The sequence below is a fragment of the Solea solea genome, chromosome 8 (genome assembly GCF_958295425.1).
Source record: "Solea solea chromosome 8, fSolSol10.1, whole genome shotgun sequence".
In the NCBI taxonomy this organism is placed as follows: Eukaryota; Metazoa; Chordata; class Actinopteri; order Pleuronectiformes; family Soleidae; genus Solea; species Solea solea.
The window spans coordinates 2,184,962-2,208,829 of NC_081141.1; the positions used below are offsets into that span (position 1 = coordinate 2,184,962).

Here is a 23,868-nt window from a genome sequence, read left to right on the forward strand (position 1 = left end):
TGATCCAAACTGCAGTTTCATTACACCATCCTGTTATTTCACAGTGAAGTATCTGCACCGGCTCGGGCGGCTTTGTGATGGAAAACCCTGGTGTTTGTGTTACACCTTCAGACTAATAGATCTCTAATCTCTATTGATTCACAGCCAGTATCCAGACTCTAACTGGATTATGCAAAGCGCGGGCCGTCCCGCGAGTGTGTATTCACTGCTCAGGTGTTATTTCCATCAGATGTGTTTGATGACGTCGTCCTGTGAGCTTCAATCAAACGTTTAAACACTCGTATTTATTTACAACTGCCGTCCAAGGGCCAGGGTTATTTATATATACACACACACACACATATATATATATATAAGTCAATTCCACCTTAAAGTGCTTTAAAAAGTGAGTTTAAAACGATGGTATTTGGCAGCACAAAAGGGACACTTTTATTCACAGAATAACGGGCTCATTACCAACGAGTGACTCTTGTGATGAACCTTTGAGTCAACAGTAATCACCTTTCAGAGATGTGAGAGCAGACCCGGGGGGTGGGGGGGTGGCTCTGTAATCCTGGCAGAAGTCGGACAACCAAACAAGTCAATATTTGTCTCAGCTCAAATTGCAGTTAGTGGCTGCTGGGGGGCAGGGGCGGGGCAGGGCAGGGCGGGGGTGAAAGCAAAGGGTGACAGAGAGATAGGGAGCGAGTGACGAAGATCCTCGTGGTCATTTGTGCCGTTATCTTTTAGCATCAGGCAAACAGCTGTACTCATGAAACTGTTATTTTCCACAAACTTAACCTTCAAACTGTCACCAGACAGAGGTCAGGTCTTCCCCTAAAGCTTTGGGGGAGTAAGGGGAAAAAAGTCTGGGTTTTTTTCTGCTTCACATTCTTCACACATGCGTGAAATGATGAGAATGTGAAGCCACATGATTCACATCATGTGTGAGAGATCATATGTGACTTATTGTCCGTCGCGGGGGGCAAACTGGAGCAAGGTTTGACAGCTCCAGGACCATTAAACACATACTTCCTCTTCATTTACCTCAGCGGAGGGTGGAGGTTATGTCAGGTACAAACAGAATCAGACGCACAACACATGTTTCTCGCACAATTGAACAAATTGAGAACACAACAGAGGACGTTCCTCGGGTTCACGCTGGACTGCACACGCGTGTTGTTGTTGGTGAGATGATCGGCGCTGACAGCCTGTCTGATGCTGTTAGTCAGCGTCACTGTGGAAGAAGTCATCCAGAACACCAGCTGAGGAACGCATGGGGGGGTCCATGGGATCCGCAGGGGCCGCAGGGGCCACGGCCAACACAGAAACAACAGTTGTGTTAGCCTGAAAATGCACATAAATGTTGCCTGTGTGTGTGTATATGTTTGTGTGTGTGTGAGTTTTCTTCGCGTGAGGTCAACCGTGGTAAAACAGCGGCCCCTCATTATGATGGTTTTCCTTATCGCTGCAGTCAAAGCTGCTTTTTTCCATAACTGTAGCCACAACAAAGAAACACTCCACTTCATCCAGTAACATGATCTGATATGTATGTATGTGCTGGAAGTGATTTTCTAAATCATTATCATTGTTTTAATGTCTGACGGTGAGAGAAGGCTAAGAGTTTGTTTCACAGAAGGACACAAGACACCACAATGCAAATGAACACATTAAATGTATCAGCGCCTCAAAGAAATAACAAACAAATAATATTAAATTCCCAGTCCAACAACTGTGCTTTCATGTCACATGATCAGTCTGCAAACCTGCAAACACATGAACACATGAACACATGAACGCAGCTCACACAGGTGTGTTGTTGTCACCAGACCCCAAATGGACCAAAACCGCAACTGCTCACTTCACCGCTCCTCAGATCTCCCTGCTGCTCCAATCCCACCCAAGCAGCAACAAATGCACCGCGTGTGTGTGCATGTGTGTGTGTGTGTGTGTGTTATAAGTGGGCAACAGGTGGACAAATGCTATCGAGAAAGTGGGGTCAGTGTTGACAGGCTGTAGAAAAGTGTCAGATCTCTGTTTACATGTGCATATGAACGCACACACACACACACACACACACACACAATTAAAGTCCCTACAGTTCATCTCTACCTGTTCATACTGAGACTCAGGAGTGAGTGGAAAAGACTGGTATTGGGTGGGGGAGGGGCTAAAGGAAGTGTCTGTTGCCACTTTGTCTGTTTGTTTGTTTTTCTTTAAAACCTCTGAAAACGCACGTGTTGTGCAGTGTACGTGAAATAAAGCAGCCTCATGTTGTTTATTTACAACTCTCACAGGGTTATTCTTACATTCATTCATTCATTCATTCATTCATGAGGGTCATTAGCTTATCTTAGCATAAAGGATCCGGTACAACTAGTCTGGTCGTGTTAACGCAGTGACCAAAGTGAATATGTAAAGTCATGTCTTTAAAATGTCAATAAGCACAAACATGGACACACAGTCAGTGAACATGTGGCTTTTTTTTGTCCCCGCTAAAGCCGACATTAAGCTGATGAGAAACTGTCCAGGGGATTAAGGCTTACATCAGATCAGATTTTATTAAAAAAAGCAGAAGGACTTTATTTTATTTCTTTTCCACACACTCACAGAGTGTAACATGTGTAATCATTCCCATACATAAGTGGCCACTTGAGTGTGCAATACACACCGGCACAGCCACAGCAGCCGCCGCCCTCGTTCCACTGCTTCACATCTTGTTCCGACTGTAAACTGTTGCCACATCTGCACGAGAATCACAGGCGAGATCAGTAATCTGCGGGGCTATAACCTGGAAGTGGCCTCTCACTGTGCGTGTTCCTCAGACCCTGAGAACAAACTCAACCTGAAGCCGAAAATAACACATCGTTTGAATGAGGCCTTTCACCCTGTCATTGTTATTCACTGCTGTTCACGGTCATGTCCACTCCACCCGTTACTGCACTGACTGGCTCTGAATGACTGCGGGAGAGTTGGGTTTTTTTACTGAGAGAATAATAAAGCTTGTAGGTGTAAAGACACATTGGAATCAAAACTAAAATCTTAGTTAATAACAAAGCCACAGTTTTATTGAAAAGATAAAGGTACAACTAAAACATCTCCCCCTGACAAACTTCACTGTATTTTGTAACGATATAAAAAAAAAACCAACGCTGGTTTATTATCAGGTCAACTGGTAAAAAAAAAAAAGGCAACGTTTGTGAAAGAATTGTATGCTGCCCAATTTACACCAAAACATTACAATTTACTGGTTTTATATAAAGAGATAAAATTAATATTGAGCAGATTTAATTCAGCTCATTGGTCTGAATTGGTCTCACTAACCCTTACCCTAACCCTCAACAATATTTAATGTTTTCATGTGGTCCCTTGGGGAAAATAATTGCCCACCTCTGGTTTAGATGAATATCTATCTATCTATCTATCTATCTATCTATCTATCTATCTATCTATCGTGCTAGTTAGCTTACGAGCTATCTATCATGCTAGTTAGCTTACGAGCAGTGTTGTGTAGTAACGCGTTATTAGTAACGCCGTTACTTTATTCAATAACTAATAATGTAAATTGTGTGTTTTTTTTAAATTCAGTAACTCCGTTTCCGTTACAAAACACCGCGTTACTCCGTTCCTTTTGGTGAGGTTTTACAACGGCACACAGTTCCCATAACATTTTAGCGATCAATAAAGTTTAATTGAATTGAAAAACAAAGCACGTGTCGCCCCCGAGCGTCCCACACGTAATCAAACACGCGCCATGAAGAGGACTGGACAGGTCGGCGTGACGGCGAGCGAGAAGGGGAAGATAATGGAGGTATTCACATTATTTTCAACTGGAGAGCAGAGGGAAAAATAATTTACGGTAACTTGTAGACTTTGTCCCGGTTTAAAAATACTTTCTACGGCGAACAACAGCAACAGAAATCTGCTGAAGCACCTGGAGGAGCGGCATGCTACGACAAAGTTAGCAGCTAAGGTAGCTAACGTAGCATTCGAGACCGAGAGTCTCACACACACACACACACCCCACTCCACCCACGCAGCAGCGGTTGGAGTTCGAAAAACAATAGCGCGGTATGTTTCATTGTTTATTTGGATCTCTTTTAGCAATACCAGGCTATTATTTCAAGAGTCCAATGGTGAAATATTACAGATAAAAGCAAGTGTTTTTCCCCCTCAGATATAGAGTGGAAAACATTAGTATAAGAGCTGAAATGACAGCTAGAGGGGAACTCAATCAATCAACCTTTATTTAATGGGAGCATTGGAAAAACGTTTTACAGAACTAAAAAGTTACTTTCTGAGTAACGCATTACTTTTTGGTTTAGGTAACTGAGTTAAAGTAACTGTAACTAGTTACTAGCACAACACTGCTTACAAGCTATCTGTCTATCTATCTATCTATCTATCTACTGCATGCTAATGACTGATGAGTCTTCTTCTTCTTGCTGCTGGTGGACATCGTTAGGCGAGAGACGCAGCTTCCGAGGACAGCGTGTCTTGGCCAGACCTGAATGTGCTGGACTCTTGTCCTCTCCGGATGCGGTTGCTCTGGGCTAATCGGCCCTTTAGACACAAAGATCCTCTTCACATCGCTCTCTATCACGTCCATTGTGAAGCTCCTGCCTGGAGGCGTCCCCTGCTCCTGTGCCCTGCTTCAGCGCTGAATGCATCTCCTGTCACTGGCTGCTCTCGGTGCCAGTTCAGCTGCTGGAGGCACTCAGGTGCTCAGGTCTCCACAAACACACTGCACCCACATCACCTTTCACGACCACAGATGACACAGACATGAGAGTTTACAGTTTTTTCTCGGTCGCTTTGGTGCTTTTCTCAGATCAGAATGAAAATTCTCATAACTATTAGTTAAACCTCGTCAATATTTAGTCATTTGTGCACATCGTAGTAGCAATTTCTCCTTCCTCTGAACGAATTGCACCTGCTTTTGGACAGCCACTTGTTCACAGTCACTCAGGGATGATATCCGTTGTGATGTAGATGAAAGTATGTGGCCAGACAGACAGGAACGTCTGGATGTGCCAGAATGATTTCCCTATGTTCAGTTACAATATGTTACTGTTATATTGTTCCCATGTGTGTACAGCTCTACCAAAAGGGTGTTTCTTATGTTTGTTCTAAATAAGTGACTGTAGTGTATTTTTCTTTTGCACAATGCTGGAGAATTGCAAAGAGCATATACAGTAAAAATGTGAAACGTACATATTCAGTGTCTTGTACTCACTTACTCCCCTAACTATGTGTAACTTTACTGTAGTTTTCAAATGGCTGTACAAGTAGTGTATAGTGCTGTCTTGAGCATTTTCAGGTAGTGTCACCGAGTTCTGACCTTTTTTTGCATTGGAAAACACAGAGAATAAACTGACATAATGAAAACTTGACAAAGCCATTTGACTATCTTGTTCATAAACGATGGTGTCAAGACTTCTCATTTTGATGACATGAATACTTGCTTTTGAGGAATGGACTATCCATTTTGAGCAAGTGACGAGGTTATCCACTAGGTTTTGCAGTGTGCACTAATTGTTTTGAGAAAACTGCTGTGCAAATGTTAATAGTGATGTGAGAAAAGCACCAAAGCGACTGAGATAAACTCATTTCTCTCATTACAAACTGAGAGCGTCTCTGTGAGCTCTTCTAAAGGAGCTGCTGCCACCTGTTGGTCAAAGTTACAGCTGAATTCAACAGTTCTCCAAGTCATCATCATCATCATCATCAGGAGGGAATATGGTCACATTTCATACTAATATATTATGTTTATACTGTGGCCCTTTTTCAAGCTACAACAACACAAAAGGCAGATAAAACCAGAGCAGTTTTATAAGAATACACAGCATTATAAATATATATATTTTTTTATAAATGATATATTAAAAAAAATCCTCTCATTTTGTTTACAAGTAAAACCCAAAGGTAAGTGTGAAAGTAACCAGAAACAAAGTAAACAAAGAAGTCTCACTAACCAAACTTAAAAAAAAAAAAAAATAATAATAATAATAATTACATAGACAATATATAATTTAAAAAGGAAAGCAATAGTACATACATATACAAACTTATTATCATCATAATTATCATTATTGGTAGTCGTACTTGTTTTTTCTCTCTCTAATCTTGTTTTGAGGGGGTTTTTCCTCATGTATTCAGTTTTCTGAGGGTTTTAGTTCCAGCAGATGGCGCCAAAGCAGCCACATGGACATACATAAGAGTATTCATCTATTGGACATAAATAAAAATGTTCAGCTATGTGTGTGTATATATGTATGTGTATATATGTATATATATATATATATGTATATACATATGTATATGTATATATATGTGTATATGTATATATATATGTGTTTATATATATGTGTATATATATATGTGTTTATATATATGTGTATATATGTATGTATATATATATGTATGTATATATATGTGTATATATGTATGTGTATATATATATGAGAGAGAGATATAAATAGTCATTAGTTTGAGTTCCAGGTAACACTACCCCTGACTTTGACAAAATGATGCCACAGAGATGTGGAAACTTACCAGATGTTTTATTCCTTTTTTCAGTTGTAAAAAAACAAAAGTGATGATGTAGCACAAACAGTAATGCATACATGGACTTAGCAATAACTTAATACCCATGAGTATGTTTGGATAAGTTTATCATTTTTATGTCTCACTAATTCTTACACACTGGACCTTTAAATTATCTGATGTTTACTATGTGATACTTTTTTGTTTATCTAAGGAGCAGCAAAAATCAGCTCTATTTTCTCATCTCCCGGGGTCATTTTGCTGTTTTGGTTTTCCCCCACACAGGCTTTTTACTCTGATGCAGCAGCGGGCGAGCAGGAGGCGTGGGTCTGCAGCTCTGGTACGGTTTGTTACCTGGCAAAGAAAGCACCGGATTTCTCTGCAGAGGTCGACAACTTGCTCCCTTAGAGGAAGCCAGAGTCTCTGATTTGGCTCGCGGGCCAAAGACGACGGGAGGACATGTTTTAGGGATGATGGTGGTCATGGTCCGAGTCAGGACTCTCCCTCGTCTGGAGGCCAGTGACGGAGCTGTGGGCGCCTTCCTGTCCAGACCCTTGCTCTCCTGTTCTTTGGGATGTGTCTTGTGTAGAGCGTTGGATTTGGAGCTCAGTCGGTTTAACTCCAGGTCTCTCACAGCTTTGTCTGTGTACGCCTGCATTTCTTTCTCCACCTGAGAGATTTTCTCCTCAAATTCCACCCGTAAGGCTTTTTTACTGGCCTCCAGCTTTGCCTCAAAACTTGCACACAGCTCTTCTTCTTCTTCTTCTTTGCGATTCTTCTCATCTGCTGACATCTCAGTGTGTCCGTTGTCCTCACTGCTGTCGTCCACGGCCTTGGCTTCATTATGCACCATGTTTCTGTCTTTGATTTTGTTCACCAGCTCCAGGATGCTGCTCTTCTGTGGAGCCCCCGCTGCCCCACTCTGCGATCTGATCTGCTTACGCACCTGTTGTAGCACAGACTGCACTTTTGCATGCACCTCCTTTCCCGCAGCGCCGCTGTCCTCTGTATACTCGTCCTCCAGACTGTTGGAAGACATCAGCTCCTCCGCTGCAGTGGTGTCCTGCTGCTGCTGCTGCTGCTGCTCACCGTTCACCAGGATCTGTGGAAAAGCTTCAGAGGATAATGCGCTCATCTTTACTCTCTGTGTCTCGACAGTCGTAGTTTGTCCTGAGCCACTACTAATGTGTGAGTGAGTGGTGTGGTGTGGTGTGGGAAGAGCCTGTTTTACTAATGTGCCTGTCCTTAGAGAGACTGAGCATCGAGGGATTCAGGCACAGTCTGTTGTAATGTGATCATGTGTGAAGATAACTGTTGAAAACATTGTGCTGCAGCAGCAGTTTATGGGATTATTCTCCTCATCTGTGTCCAGTGGCACTTACACTCACCCGCTACTTTATTAGGCACACCTGTTCAACGCAAATGCTTCGTCAGTGTGTTTCAGAAAATGCTGCACAATTACATTAGTTATACATATTTATAATATTATATTAAGACGTCATGGTTAACTACAGCCTGAAACATCACCTGTTTGTTGCTGAAGAGTTTTGTAGCTAGTGTATAACAAAATGCACGAGTGAATTAATCTACTATGTTATGTTCCTGTGTGTGTGTGTGTGTGTGTGTGTGTGTGTTGCATCACTTGACAACAGCGAGCCTCCCGCATGGTAACAGCATGAAAAACAAAGATCCATGGGGACCGATCAGAGCAGCAGACTCTAAAGCCTCATTAGTTGTTAGTGAACTGTAAAAAACAAAACACAACTGATCTGTAATACCAACGTAAGCCCCTCCCCCAGAACTAAACAAACCAAATGAGACATAAAAACTCATACATATTTAAAGACAGCAGCCGTATCACAACACAGATAAAAGACAACAACATATCTACAGAAAGTCAAAAAGCTTTCATAATAAAAACTAACATAGGGTAATAAGAATAATACGCTTCTGAGTAAAGTAAGATTAATGATGAAATGAACACAATAACCTTTCTTCCACTCATGGTTAATGGTTGTGTGAAGCTATTTATTGGCAAACAACTGCGTTTACTATTTTTAAATCAAAATGACAAAAGAAAGTACCCAAATGACCCTGATCAAAAGTTTACATACCCGAGTGACTTTGACCTGATAACATGCACAAAAGTTGACACAAACAGGTTTGAATGGCTAATCAAGGTTCCCATCCTCACCTGTGACCTGTTTGTTTGTAATTAGTGTGTGTGTGTGTGTGTGTATAAAAGGTCAGTGAGTTTCTGGGCTTCTGACAGATCATTGCATCTTTCATCCATGTTTCTGGATTCTGAGTCATGGGTAAAGCAAAGGAATTGTCAAAGGATCTGCGAGAAAAGGTAATTGAACGGCATAAAACAGGAAAGGGGTATAAAAAGATATCCAAGGAATTGAGAATGCCAATCAGCAGTGTTCAAACGCTGATTAAGAAGTGGAAAATGAGGGATTCTGTTGAAACCAAACAGGTAGACCAGCAAAGATTTCAGCCACAACTGCCAGGAAAATTGTTCGAGATGCAAAGAAAAATCCACAAATAACTTCAGCTGAAATACAGGACTGCATGGTCGAGTCGCCAAAAGAAAGCCATTTCTGCGCAAATGTCACAAAGTATCCCGCTTACATTACGCCAAACAGCACAGAGACAAGCCTCAAAACTTCTGGAACAAAGTCATTTGGAGTGATGAGACCAACATTTAACTTTTTGGCCACAACCATTACATTTAGAGTCAACAAGGCCTATGATGAAAGGAACACCATTCCTACTGTCAAACACGGAGGTGGATCACTGATGTTTTGGGGATGTGTGAGCTACAAAGGCACAGGAAACTTGGCCAAAATTGATGGCAAGATGAATGTTGTCAGAAAATACTGGAAGAAAATTTGCACTCATCAGTCTGCAAGCTGCGCATAGGACGTTTTTGGACATTCCAACATGACAATGATCCAAAACACAAGGCCAAGTCGACCTGTCATTGGCTACAGCAGAACAATGTGATGGTTCTGGAGTGGCCATCTCAATCTCCTAACCTAAATATCATTAAGATCTCAAACGTGCAGTTCATGCAAGACAGCCCAAGAACTTACAGGAACTGGAGTCTTTTTGCCAAGAAGAATGGGCAGCTTTGCCATCTGAGAAAATAAAGAACCTCATCCACAACTACCACAAAAGACTTCAAGCTGTCATTGATGTTAAAGGGGGCAATACACGGTATTAACAACTGGGGTATGTAAACTTTTGATCAGGGTAATTTGGGTACTTTCTTTTGTCATTTTAAAAATAGTAAACACAGTTGTTTGCCAATAAATAGCTTCACACAACCATTAACCATGAGTGGAAGAAAGGTGTTTGTGTTATCATTCATATTCTCTGAAGAATGGCCAAGAAATCATAAATTCTCCCAGGGTATGTAAACTCTATATATGTATATATGTATGTGTATGTATATGCATATATATATATATATTTATATATATATATATATATATATACATATATACACACATAGAGAGAGAGAGAGATACATATATCTGTCTGTATATACACATAAAATACACGTTTTTTACTAAAGGGGTACTTCCTGCCAGTAGGTGGTGCAACAGCTGTTTTTGTGGGTTGTCATCGTTCCGGGTGGCATTCACAGAGTACCTCACTATACAATACTGTACGATGCAATACAATGCGATAAAATGCAATGCGCCATGATACGAGACGCGATACATGCACAATACCAATAATATCACAACACAACAATTCTGTCATAATCAATGTATTGCGAGACAATTATATAGCGATACATGACGATATCTGTCTGACGGACAAAAACAAAAATGTGAACGTGAAAAGTTTAAAGTGCAGCATTTCTCTGTTTAGCCACAGCATAGAGAAAGGTCAAAGGTCATGAACGTGGATGGAGCATCTGTTTATGTGGTTTTCTCCACCATTAAACGCCATCTTCTTCAGTCAGGTCACTTATGCCCACGTTTCCCATCATTCATTTTGTTAAAATGCTCCAGTTTGTCTTAAACTGACTCATAAATCTTTTTGATCACATGTAAACAACATCTGGGCAATTATTCTTTTTTCTGGGGCTTATTTTTCAACACAATAACAATTAAAGAACCCTGCACTGCAGTATCTTTTGGTATTTGTGTGGTTTGATGGGACGGGGGTATTTCAAAGAACACCAGGGTTCGTTCAACTCAACCTCACTGAACCAATGAGAGGCCAGCATTAGTGAGCCACCTCTCGACACTAAACACTAACATATGGCCATTCTCCTTCTACTTCTTCTCCTTATGGAAACATGCAGCTGTCACTCTGAACTGTTTTGGACAGTTTTCTTAGTTAGGATTTATGTTTGTGACACAGGAAATAATAGATTCCCTCAAGTGTGTTTGTGAGCATCACAGTAACATTGAGTAAAGTGATGGAGGGCACGGTAACATGTTTTCCTTGTGTAACGGCAAAAGTCCTCCTCCTCCTCCTCCTCCTCTCCTATGGGCGTTGATTCAGAAACTTCCTCTCTGTTTTTAAACGTGCGGTGGATTTCATTATTCATTCTGTCTCAGCCGGTCACCGGGAGCAAAATGGTGAGTTACCATGGTCACTGCTGACTCTTTTTTATTAATATCATTATTTTACCGTCACCTTAGATATTACGAAACAATGTCAGTGTGTTTTGTTCCTTGTAATAACTTCATGACCTGCTTTTTATTAATTTAAACACAGACGACATACACTGACAAAGGTGAAAAGGTAGGTCATATTATATTGATCAGTACTTAAAGGTCTAATTTAGTCTTTTTTGTTTATTAATAAATGTTTATTATAATTTCTTTAAAAATTCTGTGTTGTCACAGCACGAGCAGGGCAGATTCCTCTGCTTTGATCATTTAACCTTCTGGGTTGGAAATGCCAAACAGGTGAGTTCACAAAGTTACCTTTAAAATGTTATTTTAGGGGGGGTTAAATGATGATGACTTGCAGATTATGGGGTAGACTGTGCAATCAGCGAGGCTATTGGTTCTGCAGAGGGGTGGAGGAGACAAAACCACACACTTTCAGGCGATTAAAGCATACAGTGGCCTCACGCGTCACCAGCAGATGGCGCTGTCACACAGTGACAGTGAGTTGTCTTTGACAGGCGGCGTCGTATTACTGCAGCAGGCTGGGCTTCGAGCCTTTGGCTTACCAGGGTTTGGAGACGGGAAGTCGTGACGTGGTCTCACATGTGGTCAAACAAGACAAGGTGAAAGAAACCTGCACAGAAATGACACAACCACTGTTTATGAATGTATAGAATATATACTGAGCATTTTATCATTCACTCTAGTAATATTTCAGTTCATGTTTTCACAAATATATACACATGAATGTATATATATGTATACATATATAAGTGTATGTATGTATATATATATATATATATGTATACATATATAAGTGTATGTATGTATATATATATATATATGTATACATATATAAGTGTATGTATATATATATATATATATATATATATATATATCTATATATACACATATTTTATATATACACACTTTTTTTCCCTTTATATTTCTTTATATTTCTTTATATTCTTGTATGTTTACAGTCTTAGAGCGACTCAAGGTTACTTTCCACTGTGGGTTACATAGTATAATAAATAAATCTTATTTAAAATTTTGTTTCGCACAGATCATTTACGTCTTCTCATCGGCCCTCAATCCTGGAAACAAAGGTACGACACAGCACGACGGGCTTCAGTCACACTTTAAAGCTTATAAAGCCTCCTAAATTAAAAAGTAAATCTTGATGAGAAATGCACTTCCTGGTGATTTTTGTTTCGATTATTTTCCCGATTAATCAATTGGTCCATAAAATGTCAGAAAACCTTAAAAAATGTCAAAACCTGGAAATGACGATGTTCTCAAATGTCTTGTTCTGTCCACAAACCAAAATGATTGTACATTTAGCTTAAATGTTATTCTAGTTTTTTAAATTATATTTTTCTGATAGTACTGTGTTTACTTTATATACATTTTTTTTGTTGTGATTACGGGGGACGTGCAAATTAAGAATTTCATTGTGCGGTGTGACAGTGTGTCTTAACTGACATAATAATATATATTAATATGACAATAAATATCTCTTTTTATCTCACTTTTAACGATTGCTTTGTTATCCAGAGCAAAGAAATGAAGATAATACTCAAATTTAAGAAGCTTAAACAATCGGAAATCTGGTTTTAATCAAACCGATGAATCCATTATCAAAATAGTTGTCGATTAATTAGTAAACGATTAATAATCAAGTAATCGATTAATTGTTTCAGCTGAAATCACATGTCATCTCGCACTGTGTGCTGCATTATTGTATTCTCTTACATGATGTACACAATTACTAAAATAATAATAATTGCTAATGTTTTGATGCCTGAATAGTGAACTCCCAACACCGTTAAGCCTAGAATTGACAAAGAAAACCTGTTTATTCTTTTCCCTCAGAGATGGGAGATCATTTGGTCAAACATGGGGACGGAGTGAAGGACATCGCCTTCACAGTGGAGGACCTGGACTACCTTGTGCAGGTGACGCTTGACCTTTGCAGTGACCTTGCTATGATAGTGAACCTGGTGATGACACTGACACATACCCTGTGCTCATAGAAAGCCAGTGAGCGCGGCGCGGTCATCGTGAAGGAGCCGCACACTGTCGAGGACAAACATGGCAAAGTCAGACTCGCTGTGCTTCAAACAGTAAGAGAGTGAATCCTGTTATTTACACGGGGAAAATGTCCAGTGTTTCCATCTTTGAATGAGTTTTTCGTGTGTAGTATGGCGACACGACGCACACGCTCGTGGAGAGGACAGGATACACCGGCTTATTCTTGCCAGGGTTCAATCCCTCTCCGGTCAAGGATCCTCTACTGGCCAAACTGTGAGTACCTACGCGTCATCGCGATCTTCCGGTGATTTGACATCATCCGTGCAAAATCTAATCATTTCATCCTTCCACCCAGTCCGAGTGGAAAGCTCAACTTCATCGATCACGTCGTGGGAAACCAAGCGGATGACGAGATGGTTCCTGTGGTGGAATGGTAACGAGTCTGAGTCTGAGTGTGTGGAAATGTGAGGTTGAGAAACGTGGCTGATGGTTACATAACTCTGTGCTTTGGCTTCAGTCCCTCATCAGTGGGTCACCAGTGCTTTTCCACATCTGTGTCTCGTTTGCGAGCCGTTATTTAGAGACGGGAGGAGGCAGTTCTCTCAATGAGCGCGTTCATTGGTTGGTCCTGGAGACCAGATGGTCGATGCAGATGTGCAAGAGTTGCTTTGTCAGAAACACATAAATGAATGCTTGACGTCTGCTCCGTGACCTCTCAGGTATCAGAGGAACCTTCTCTTCCATCGCTTTTGGTCGGTGGACGACAAGCAGCTCCAGACCGAGTTCAGCGCATTGCGCTCCATCGTGGTGGCAAACTACGAGGAGACTGTGAAGATGCCCATCAACGAGCCGGCCATCGGGAAGAGGAAGTCTCAGATCCAGGAGTACGTGGAGTACTATGGAGGCGCAGGAGTGCAGCACATAGCCATGAACACCTCAGACATAGTCACTGCAGTGAGTCTGCGACGCACGCTCTGCATCTCGCACGCACGGTACGTCAGAAAATGACAACAATGTCGCCTCCTCACAGATTCGCAACCTGAAGGAGCGCGGGATGGACTTCATGTGTGTGCCGGACACTTACTATGAGCAGCTGAGGGAGCAGCTGAGACACTCAAAGGTCAAGATCACGGAGAACCTGGACACGCTGCAGGTCAGAGCCAGAGGGTAGAATATGCTGTAGTTAGTGTTCAACATTTTATAATAATAATAATACTAATAACACCTTTAATTATACAGGAACTGAATATCTTGGTGGACTTCGACGACAATGGCTACTTACTTCAGATCTTCACCAAGCCAGTGCAGGATCGGCCCACTGTGTTCTTGGAGGTCATTCAGAGACACAACCATCAGGTGAACACACATAAAGAAATCCACTTCACGGCTCAGTCCGTGTGCACGTCCGTCATTTACATGAAGGCTTTCACCCACAGGGCTTCGGTGCGGGGAACTTCAAATCTCTCTTTCAGGCGATAGAAGCCGATCAACACGCCAGAGGGAACCTGACGGCCCTGACGCCAAACGGACTGTCACAGAACATTTGAACGCCTGACGTCTGACGTTCATGATACTGTGACTGCTCGTTATTAAGTCTATTACGTCTTCACATATTTGTGACTTTCTTTTTTCATTTATTATCGTTACTTTATTAGTAAGAATATATTGCATATGCTTTCATAGTATAAAACAACATCACAGTCAAATATTACTGATAAAAGCTTGACTCAAGCAAACAACATTGAAGCTCTCGTGAATGAAAACACTTGAAAACGAGGTCGACGCAGAAAAACAGCTGATGTCGCCGTCGTTTATCGTCAGCTCCTCGGCGGCCTCCCGCTCAGTTATTGCTCGTGTTCTTCTCCGCAGTATTAAAGCAGTTGTATGGCTACACGTGCAGAGTCTGTGTGTTTTTTCTTCTTCAGCGCGTGGCGGTTCGTCGCGAGAGGTCAGTTCAAGGTGCCGCGGCAGCCTTCCGCTCCACACAGGCAAGGAATCTTTGTGTCCTCGATGGGGAACTTGTAGTCGTACGTGAGCTCCTCGTTGACGCTTATCGTCTGCCGGGAGTATATCACTATCTTCTTCTGAGACTCCACGGTGATGATCTTAGCGTAGCAATTAGGCTGCAAGACAAAAAAAACAAACACATGATGAGTGCAGATGAGTAACATTTAGGAAGGTTTATTTACAGACATGCAACACAGTAGCTATAAGTGTGTTTGTATCACTTCAAAAATAGTAAATCAAAAGTGAAAGATATTTTGTCTTATCTCACTTTTATGTCGCTAATTCTCACAAATTCCACACATTGACCTCATCAAAGCAGCTGTCACTCACATTGCAGCTGTGGTTGATAAATCTGGCCAAATTCCCACATTTGGTGGCATCGATGATGGTGTCCTGATCCACCCGGAACAAATAGCTGCTCCCGATGCCCTGCTCCTCGTATTTCTGCTCCCTCATGTCGGCGATGACCTGAGCAGAAAAGAAAACAGATGCTCTCACACTCCTGGAAACTCCCCAGAACAACCAGAGGCTCCCTGCGGGCCTCTGACAGAACATTCACACACACACACACACACACACACACACACGTTCTTCTTACAGGCCGGATTATTACTGTCTCACCTGTCTGATGATTTGACCCACGTACTCAATCACCATCTCATCTGCTGCGATCGGCTCCATGGCGAACAGCCCCCACTCATGGATGTGGCTGCGGCTGAAACAGATCCTCTTCTTTCGAAACTGAAAAACACAAGAAAAAAAAGTGTGTCAAGGCCGTTGTCTTGTGGTTTCCTGTTTTATTTTGAAATTCCTCTCTCCTGTCGCTTCAGGTAACTTGCTCCTTCCCCTTGTGTTTGCCTGCCAGTCTGATTGTCTGATTGTTTCCACCTGTTCCCCACTACCATCGGCTCCCTTTGTCTGTTGCCAGTTCGTCTTGTGAACCAGGGAAGCAGCGTAACTCCCGTGCCACTGTCTTGTCAGGTATTTGTACTTTTTGTTTGCTACTTTGTCAAGCTCTTGTTTTTTTTAGTAGTTTTTCCCTCAAAAGAGTGAAATTGGTTTCTTAGTTTTCCCTCAAAAAAGTGATTTTATCTTAGTTTTTCCCTCAAAAGAGTAATTTTGTCTTAGTTTTTTGTTTTTTTTCGTGCAATGGGGTCTGGGTCCTTGTCCTGGTGTGACGGCAGTTTTCTCAAAACATCTGCAAAAACTGGTCTGAACAGCTGGATACCTGCAGGTCTACATGAGAACAAACAGCCACAGGAGCTGGTGATTTCTAATACAGGGACCGAACATATTCAAACATTAATATCAACACTATATAAATCCATGTGTATTGACAAGAATCTAACACAACGTAAATTTAACGTTTAAATATTTATTTATCTAATCTAATGATATTTTTTCACAATTCACTGAGTAAATAAATAACTGTTTAGTTGGTTTACACAGATGCTCTGTATGTACATCTCTTACCTTCAGCTGGTTGAACTTAACCAGGTCACTGTCGCAGCTGAAAGAGGACAGCAGGCGGCGCTGTTCAGACCTGAAGTCAGACCCGGCGCGCACCGACGTTCCCTGCACACGTGAACAAACGCTGTGTGTGAACATATTTACCTCTGAATGCAACAAACGTCCCACACGTCATCACATTTCTCACCTGAGATCTGGTGGACGGAAGCTCAGCGTCCGGCTCCGTCAGTCCGAGGTATTTCAGTTTGTCCTTCCTGCTGATTTGATAGAAACCTTCGCAGCGAGCGCAGCCGCTCCTGTGCTTCGGCCGCCAGTGTTGGTGTTCGTCGCTGTTCTCTGTGACCACTTTAGTGAGTGAGCAACAGTTAAAGTGCAATAAACACAATTTAAGATTCATTTAAAAGTTCCCAAAAAAGTTCTACAATCAATTTTAAACATGTAAAATAAGGATATAAATGTCAGTAATCATACGAATACCTAATGCATATACATGTACCAGCCACTTTTATTAGGTACACATGTTTAACTGCACGTAAATGCAAATATCTAATGGGAACCCATTAAAATTGTGTAGATCCAGGATTTCTTTGGTTCTGTTTTAGGACAGATTCATCATTTATCCTGTGGATCTTTGGCCTTGTTAAAGGCCGAGGCTCTACAGAGTTCTATTGTAATGAACTTTTGTCACAAGGATATGAGGGTGGGGGATCCAGACTGTGTCATTGAGCCATCCAAAGCCGTTATCGTGCTCCTGCAGCCTGTCGTACGTGCACCGCAGCAGCCTCGCATCTTCTTCATCCAGACCTTCCGTCCAAACGCTGTGAAGGATCCTCCGCTCCCTGCACCGCGAACGACCGCGGTATCGGCACGGACCGGCGATCCTTTTGAGAGACTTCTGACGATGCAGCGTCCTCTTTAACCTTCTCCACTGTTTCCGCCGAAACGACGACGAGTTCTCCTTGTGCAGAACGCCGAGCACGTTCTCCAGTCCCCGTAAGGGCTCCGTTCTCATACGCGACGTGATCAACACGTCAGCGGCGTCCAGAGAGGAATCGGAGAGGCTGCGAGGCGAGGAGGACGCGTTCATGGGGAAGCCTCTGTCAGATAACATCACCTGAGAGGAGGCGACGCTGCGTGCTGTCCTCCTGTAGACGGCTGCTCTTCGAGGTAGGACGATGTCTCTTCCAGGAGTCTTCGGGGCTGTTGTATAAGGATTGCTGCACATAGATGGAACAGGTGGTGGGCTGCTCAGCGGCGAACACATGGCTGCGCTACCGTCTGACAGTGTCGTCTCTCTGCCCGGCGTTGCCGGAGCTCTCGCAGAGCTGAACTGACTCCATCCGCTTCTCTCCTCCCTGCCGGGGGTTTTCGGTACCTCCTGGTATAAATGGTAGGAGGCGGCGGGAGGCTCGGAGGGAACGTGAACCAGTTCGCCGCTCATTGGTGAGAGAGGCGGGTATTCACCGGCCTCACACAAGTCCTCGCTTCCCGGTTCAGCCTCCGTGCCCCGGCCCGGCGTCTGCGGCCGCTCGACCTCCTCCACAGCAGGAGATGTGGGTTTGCTTTTCATCAGGAGGTCGGGGTCGCTGTCCAGCAGGCACCCGGTGGGCGTGAGAGGCCTCAGGCTCTCCGTGATCTCTGGAGACGCCACCGTCCACTGAGGGCTCTGCAGGTCCACATCCAGATACGGTTCAACTGCAACACAGAGGAATAATCTGTAAGCATCTAGGAAACGTTGGTCTGAAACCTTTCATATTTTGCTTGATTGAATGAATGAAATTAAGTTATTTAGTATTTCATCTAAGCTCAAAGCTGCAGTAGCCTGAACGCATATGGATTTTTAAGCTGAAGCTTCAAACACAAATGAAGAGAAACTGGGGATTGTTGCACTCTGCAGTCTCACCATTAGATGTCAGTAATCTGTTCATAATCTACAGCACGAGAGACATAAGAACCTGTAAATCCTAGAGGCGACGGGGGCTGTGGATCCTGGAGTCGACTGGTTTGAGGGTCCATCAGATCCTGTAAGTGGCGGGTGTCGTGTGGACAGGACGGGTACCGGTTCTCGTCACGCTGCCGCTGCACCCGGAAAGTGTGAGACACGTCCTGCAGACAGAGATCCAGCAGAGTGCCGGGGGTAAGCGGGGCAGCTGAGGGGTGAAGAGGAGGCTCCAGCTCCATCGATTCGTCCTCCGACGATATCACGATGCAACTCCCGTCATCCTCCTCGTCATCGTCTTCTAGACTGAGGTTGGAGCAGGACGAGTCCTCGAAGCTGTCTGAGGAGAAGGAGTCGGGGGAGCGGATGTCTGAGGAGTGCTCACTTTCCCCCGAGGAGCTGTACTCTGACACAGACTCTAACGCTGTAAACACATGAAGGTTTGTTGTGAGTCGTCTTCAGTCAGTCGACGTTTCAACGCTTAGGACTTCATGACTTACCGCCGCCGTGTGATCCGTCAGGGACGTGGGAGGTGACGGCCGCGTCGCCCTCTCTGGGCTTCTGTGCCACTTCATTCTCAAGCTGGGTTTGAATACTGTCATCTTCATCGTAATCATCCTCGCCATCATCTCTGTGAGACTAAACAGAGCAAGGTGTCATTTTAAGTTTAAAGAGTCTGAAACGACAATCGAGGGATTTATTTGAGTTTATTCTAACTTTAAAAGAATGTAATTTTTTTTTACCAGCTTTGGAGAAGCACAGCTGTCCAGCACAACAGCGTCCACCTTGCCCGCTGTTGTCACTTCCCCTCGCCCTGAGTCGTCCGCTTCTTCCCCTTCCCCGCCGTCGTCGTCACTGTCTAGTGCGTGCGGTCTGGCATGTCTGCGTTTAGGCCCCTCAGGTGCAGGCTGCGCCGCGTCTTCCGCCTGCGGCGCGTCCTCCGCCTGCGGCACGTCCTCCGCCTGCTTCACATCTGCAGGGGGAACGAGAAGAAGAGCCGAGGATCAGACCACAGTCTCGTTACAGTGACGTGAATAAGGCTGCAATTTACTGACCGGACGAGGACAACGCGCCGTCTGTGTCTTTCAACGACGCAGGGTCGCTCGCCGTTTTCCTTTTCACCTGCGTGACATTGTTGTGTAAGTCATTTTAGGGTTAAGCTTCACTCAGAGGACAAATGATTCACGGTTTACCTTGAACGACGGCAAAGGAGGTTTTTTGCTCATGTGACCGAGGAGGTGGATTTGTTTGTGCGTCTGCTCCAGAACGCCGTTCTTCACCGGAGAAACTTTAACAAACGCGTTCAATGGTTTGGTGATGAGAGCACAGAGCACAGAGGGTGAAGGACGTACCTGCTGTTTCTTCTCCTGGCCGTCCCACCACTCCTCAAACACCCTGAAAGACACGCCTTCAATCATCCGCCGCACGATGTCCTTCTTAATGATGGACTTCAACTCGTCCGTGACGACCTCGAGGACTTTTTCCACCGTGACCTTGTGAGGGTCATACAGTGGCGGTCGTGGTGGTGGTGGTGGTGGAGGTACAAACGGGTTGAACCTGGGGAAAGGAGGAGCGGGCCAGGGCGGTGGAGGGTGTGACATAGAGAAGTGGTATGTGGGCACAGGAGGCGGAACCGAGGGCGGGACCATCAAAGGCGGAGGCGGTCCCAAAAATGCTGGCGGCGGAGGATTCGATGGAGGAGGAATGGGGATTCCTGTCAGATACGCAGGGGGGCGGGTCCAGCCTGGAGGCGGGATGGGGATGGAACCATTTGGCAGGCGAGGGGGGACGGGGGGGAGTGACGGAGGAAAGGGAGGAATGGGGAAAGGGAAAGATGGAACAGGTGGGTGAGAGTTTCCCGCTGTAACTGCTCGAGGAAGTCTGGGGCCGAGGTGAGAGAGAGAGGAGTTGTCCTTCGATGGCGTCGACCTCTTACTCAAATGTCCCTCAGCCTCAGCTGTGGCATGATTCTCCTGAGTGTGACGGAGGACAAACACTCATTATAAACGTTATATTACAACTATCAACCAGACAGACAGACAGACTCCTGACGGACACATCCTGCCGTCACACAGAGAGAAAGCAAGAGGAATTACCTGTGGATGAGATGACGACTGGAACCCTTTTGCATCATCTGTGTTGAAGTCAGTGGGAGACTGGGAGTTCCTCGTCAGGAATGAAACGGCTCGACTTGTCTCGTCCTCTTCGTCGTCACTGGGCGTGAGACGGACGTGGACGCGGTCGGACGTCGGGGGGACACAAGACGTAGGCGAGCACGCGAGAGAGTCGTCCGAGAACGGGGAGTTCTGAGCCGAGCAGGGCGACGTCGGCTGCGAGAGAACCTCGCCCTCTGAGAGCTCTGCGCTCCGGCTGCTGTTTGTTAGCAGGTTTTCAATGCGGGAGTCGAGACTCTCCGCCTCCGGCCGAGAGCTGTCGGACGAACGGTTGATGACAGACGGACAGAAGACGTGGTCTTCAGGAGTCTGCTGCTGCTCGGCTGTAAAATCAAAGCTCGGGACGGCGTCAGATGGAGCCGCGTTGCTGTCTCTGGAGTCCTGACAGTCAAAGGTTGGTTCTGTGTTGTTGTCAGTGAAGGACGGAGCGCCGGGGCCCCACAGCGCCGCCTGCTGACCACTCGCGTGCGACTGCGAGGAGAGGACGTACGCCGGGCAGTGCTTCAGGAGGAACTTGGTGTCGGAGACTTTGCCGGCGGCTCTGTGCTCGTACCTGGAGCGCTTGTGACGGCAGAGCTCTTGTCTCAAGTGTTTGTGGACGGTAAAGTTGGACGGCTCCCCCTGGAGGACCGGAGTCGCCTGAAGGCTGGAGTAGCAGGAGTCCTGGGAAAGAGGAGTCGCGGACAGGCACGGTGTGAGGGGCGTTCCCTGAGAACGCGGCGTGAGCCTGAAGCTGCAAGGTGTATCTTGCCAAATACTGGAGTACGCGGTGTCCATAGAGAGGGGTGTGGCAATGCTGGTGGGGCTGCAGACACTCCCCTGCTGCTGGGTGGCTTTGCCGCCCTGGAAGACATTTAAAAATAAGTTCACTGAGAAATGCAAACAGCTGCTTTAATCACGGGGAGCAGATTTGAAACACTCACCGGCAAACTGTCGACCAAGCTCTGCAGATCCTGCTCGCTGCTGCCAACGGGCAACGTCCACGGCGTGTAGAGACCGCGCAGGAGGAGCTGCAGATACCGAGCCCTGTTTTCTCCTGAGAACGTGTTCGTTTTCACATCACAATTACAAACAAATACAATCCACACAACACTTAACAAAGTGGAGACGTCACCTTTAGGGTCGATTTCCACGTGGATGATGTTGCCCATCACTGACGTCTGATGCAGCTGCTCGGCGGCGTCCCTCGCCGCACGCACGCTGTCGAACACGACCTTCGCGAGCCCTAGATGCTTCCTGTTTTTGGGGTTGTAGAATATCTCCACCTCCTCCGTGTTCCCATACTTGCTGCACATGTTTGTCAGGAAGGGCTCCTTCACGTTGTCATTCAACCTGGAAAAGGTCACTTCCTTGGGGAGAACGGGACCGACGTACCACTCGTCCACCTGAGGGGAAACAGGACGACAGTTGTTGGTTATCGATAATATACAATATATAATGACTCATTTAGAGCGGCAACTAACCATTATTTTCGTAATCGATTAATCTGTTGATTATTTTCTCGATTTATCGTTTGGTCCATAAAATGTCAGAAAACCTTAAAAAATGTTGATCGGTGTTCGTCAAACCTGGAGATGATGATGTTCTTAAACGTCTTGTTTTGTCCACAAACCAAAATCATTCACTTTCAATGATTTCTTTGTTTTATGGAGCAAAGAAATGTAGAAAATATTCACATTTAAGAAGTTTAAACAAGCAACTCTTGTTTTAATCATGAAAAAAGCTTCGAAACGATTAATCGATTATAAACATAGTTGCCAATTAATTTACTAATCAATTAATAATCGATAATGTTCTTATTATTATTTTTCCTTGAAATTATAGAATACAACCCAAAACTGCATGACAAAAATTGGGAGAAGTGGGCAGGGCTAAAAACTGCCACAAAAAACTTCTATTAGGTCATCTGATGTCGGGTTTAACGTACATGAACGAAACTTGGTACACACGCTCTTTAGGTCAGGACGGTCAAAAAAGTCAACGACGACCTTCCTGTGAATCCTACAGGAAGGCCGCCATCTTGGATTGACCGCCAACTCAGAGGCTATTGGCATTTTTTGTGGTTCAACGGTATTTGAACGAACTTTATTTCTGACTTATTTCCTCTCTAATCCTTTACTGTTTGTCATTGTTTTTAATGTTGTTCCAGCTCATTTTACTGCTTATGATACATTTAACAGAAATAGTTGAATTATACACATAATAATGAACATTATTATTATAATAATAACTGCTGTTATTATCATTATGTATATTACCTTGAATTTTGGCACTGACAGCTCGGTCTTGCTGCTCTTGCTCCACGGGCGGCTGATGCGTGGATCTCTGACACAGTCCACGGGAAAAAGACCTAAGTCCTGCACCTGTTCACACAAACAACAACAGCAGCAGCAGCAGCGTCACTGAACCGCGCGTGTGCTACCTTTGCAGGATCATCATCGTTATTATCATTATCATCATCATCATTATTATTATTATCATCGTCATAATTATTATTAATAATAATATCGTTATAATCTAAGCTCACAGGGATGTTAAACGCATGTCCATCATAACGGTAGACTTTGTAGAGTCCTTTGGTCAAAGCAGGGTCGATCATTAACTTGCAGCTTCTCCAGTGAGGCGGTGTCTCTCTCTCTCTCTCAGGACTCAGTCTGTCGCTGTCCATCACATTGGTCAAAGCCTGGAAACATAACTAACAAACAAACAAACAAACAAATAAACAAACAAAAACAGCGTTAGCTCCGCCGCTGTGTAACACGCCCCGGCCTACAGACAGACAGACAGACAGGTGAGGATGATGGAGAGCATCACCTGAGACGTAAGCCCCTCCCTCTCCCACAGAACCACGTCAAAACAAACAAAAACAAATAAACCCGAGTTTAATGTGCTCGCGCGTCGCTCACCTGAACCAAAGTCTCGCCCTTTGTCGAAACAACATTGCGGAGAACGCCACTGTGATTCACGGTGTCATCGCCCAGGCCTGACGTCACAGTCACGGAACCTGTAGATCCGTCCGCGAGGCGGAGGAACACACACACACACACACACACAGGTGGGGGAGGAGCCAGGGGACAGC

The 23,868-nt window shown here is 44.3% G+C and overlaps 2 protein-coding genes across 2 annotated transcripts; one reads left to right on the plus strand and one right to left on the minus strand.

The window, feature by feature from the left end:
- Positions 1–10,861: 10,861 nt before the first annotated feature.
- On the plus strand, positions 10,862–14,781 carry hpdb (4-hydroxyphenylpyruvate dioxygenase b). The gene is made up of 13 exons (XM_058635383.1): positions 10,862–11,129; positions 11,269–11,295; positions 11,400–11,462; positions 11,684–11,788; positions 12,232–12,274; positions 13,041–13,123; positions 13,202–13,291; positions 13,369–13,472; positions 13,555–13,632; positions 13,919–14,153; positions 14,230–14,352; positions 14,439–14,555; positions 14,636–14,781. The coding sequence occupies exons 1-13, from the start codon at positions 11,037–11,039 to the stop codon at positions 14,744–14,746; spliced, it is 1,272 nt and encodes a 423-aa protein (XP_058491366.1). The 5' UTR covers positions 10,862–11,036; the 3' UTR covers positions 14,747–14,781.
- Positions 14,782–14,898: 117 nt separating this feature from the next.
- Positions 14,899–23,477, minus strand: LOC131463799 (histone-lysine N-methyltransferase SETD1B-A-like). The gene is made up of 16 exons (XM_058635840.1): positions 23,317–23,477; positions 23,048–23,152; positions 21,904–22,174; positions 21,713–21,825; positions 20,712–21,632; positions 19,809–20,588; positions 19,671–19,737; positions 19,359–19,588; positions 19,116–19,254; positions 18,632–19,039; positions 17,336–18,371; positions 16,864–17,062; positions 16,680–16,781; positions 15,828–15,947; positions 15,537–15,674; positions 14,899–15,322 (listed from the first exon to the last, which is right to left on the minus strand). The coding sequence occupies exons 1-16, from the start codon at positions 23,455–23,457 to the stop codon at positions 15,149–15,151; spliced, it is 4,944 nt and encodes a 1,647-aa protein (XP_058491823.1). The 5' UTR covers positions 23,458–23,477; the 3' UTR covers positions 14,899–15,148.
- Positions 23,478–23,868: the final 391 nt, after the last annotated feature.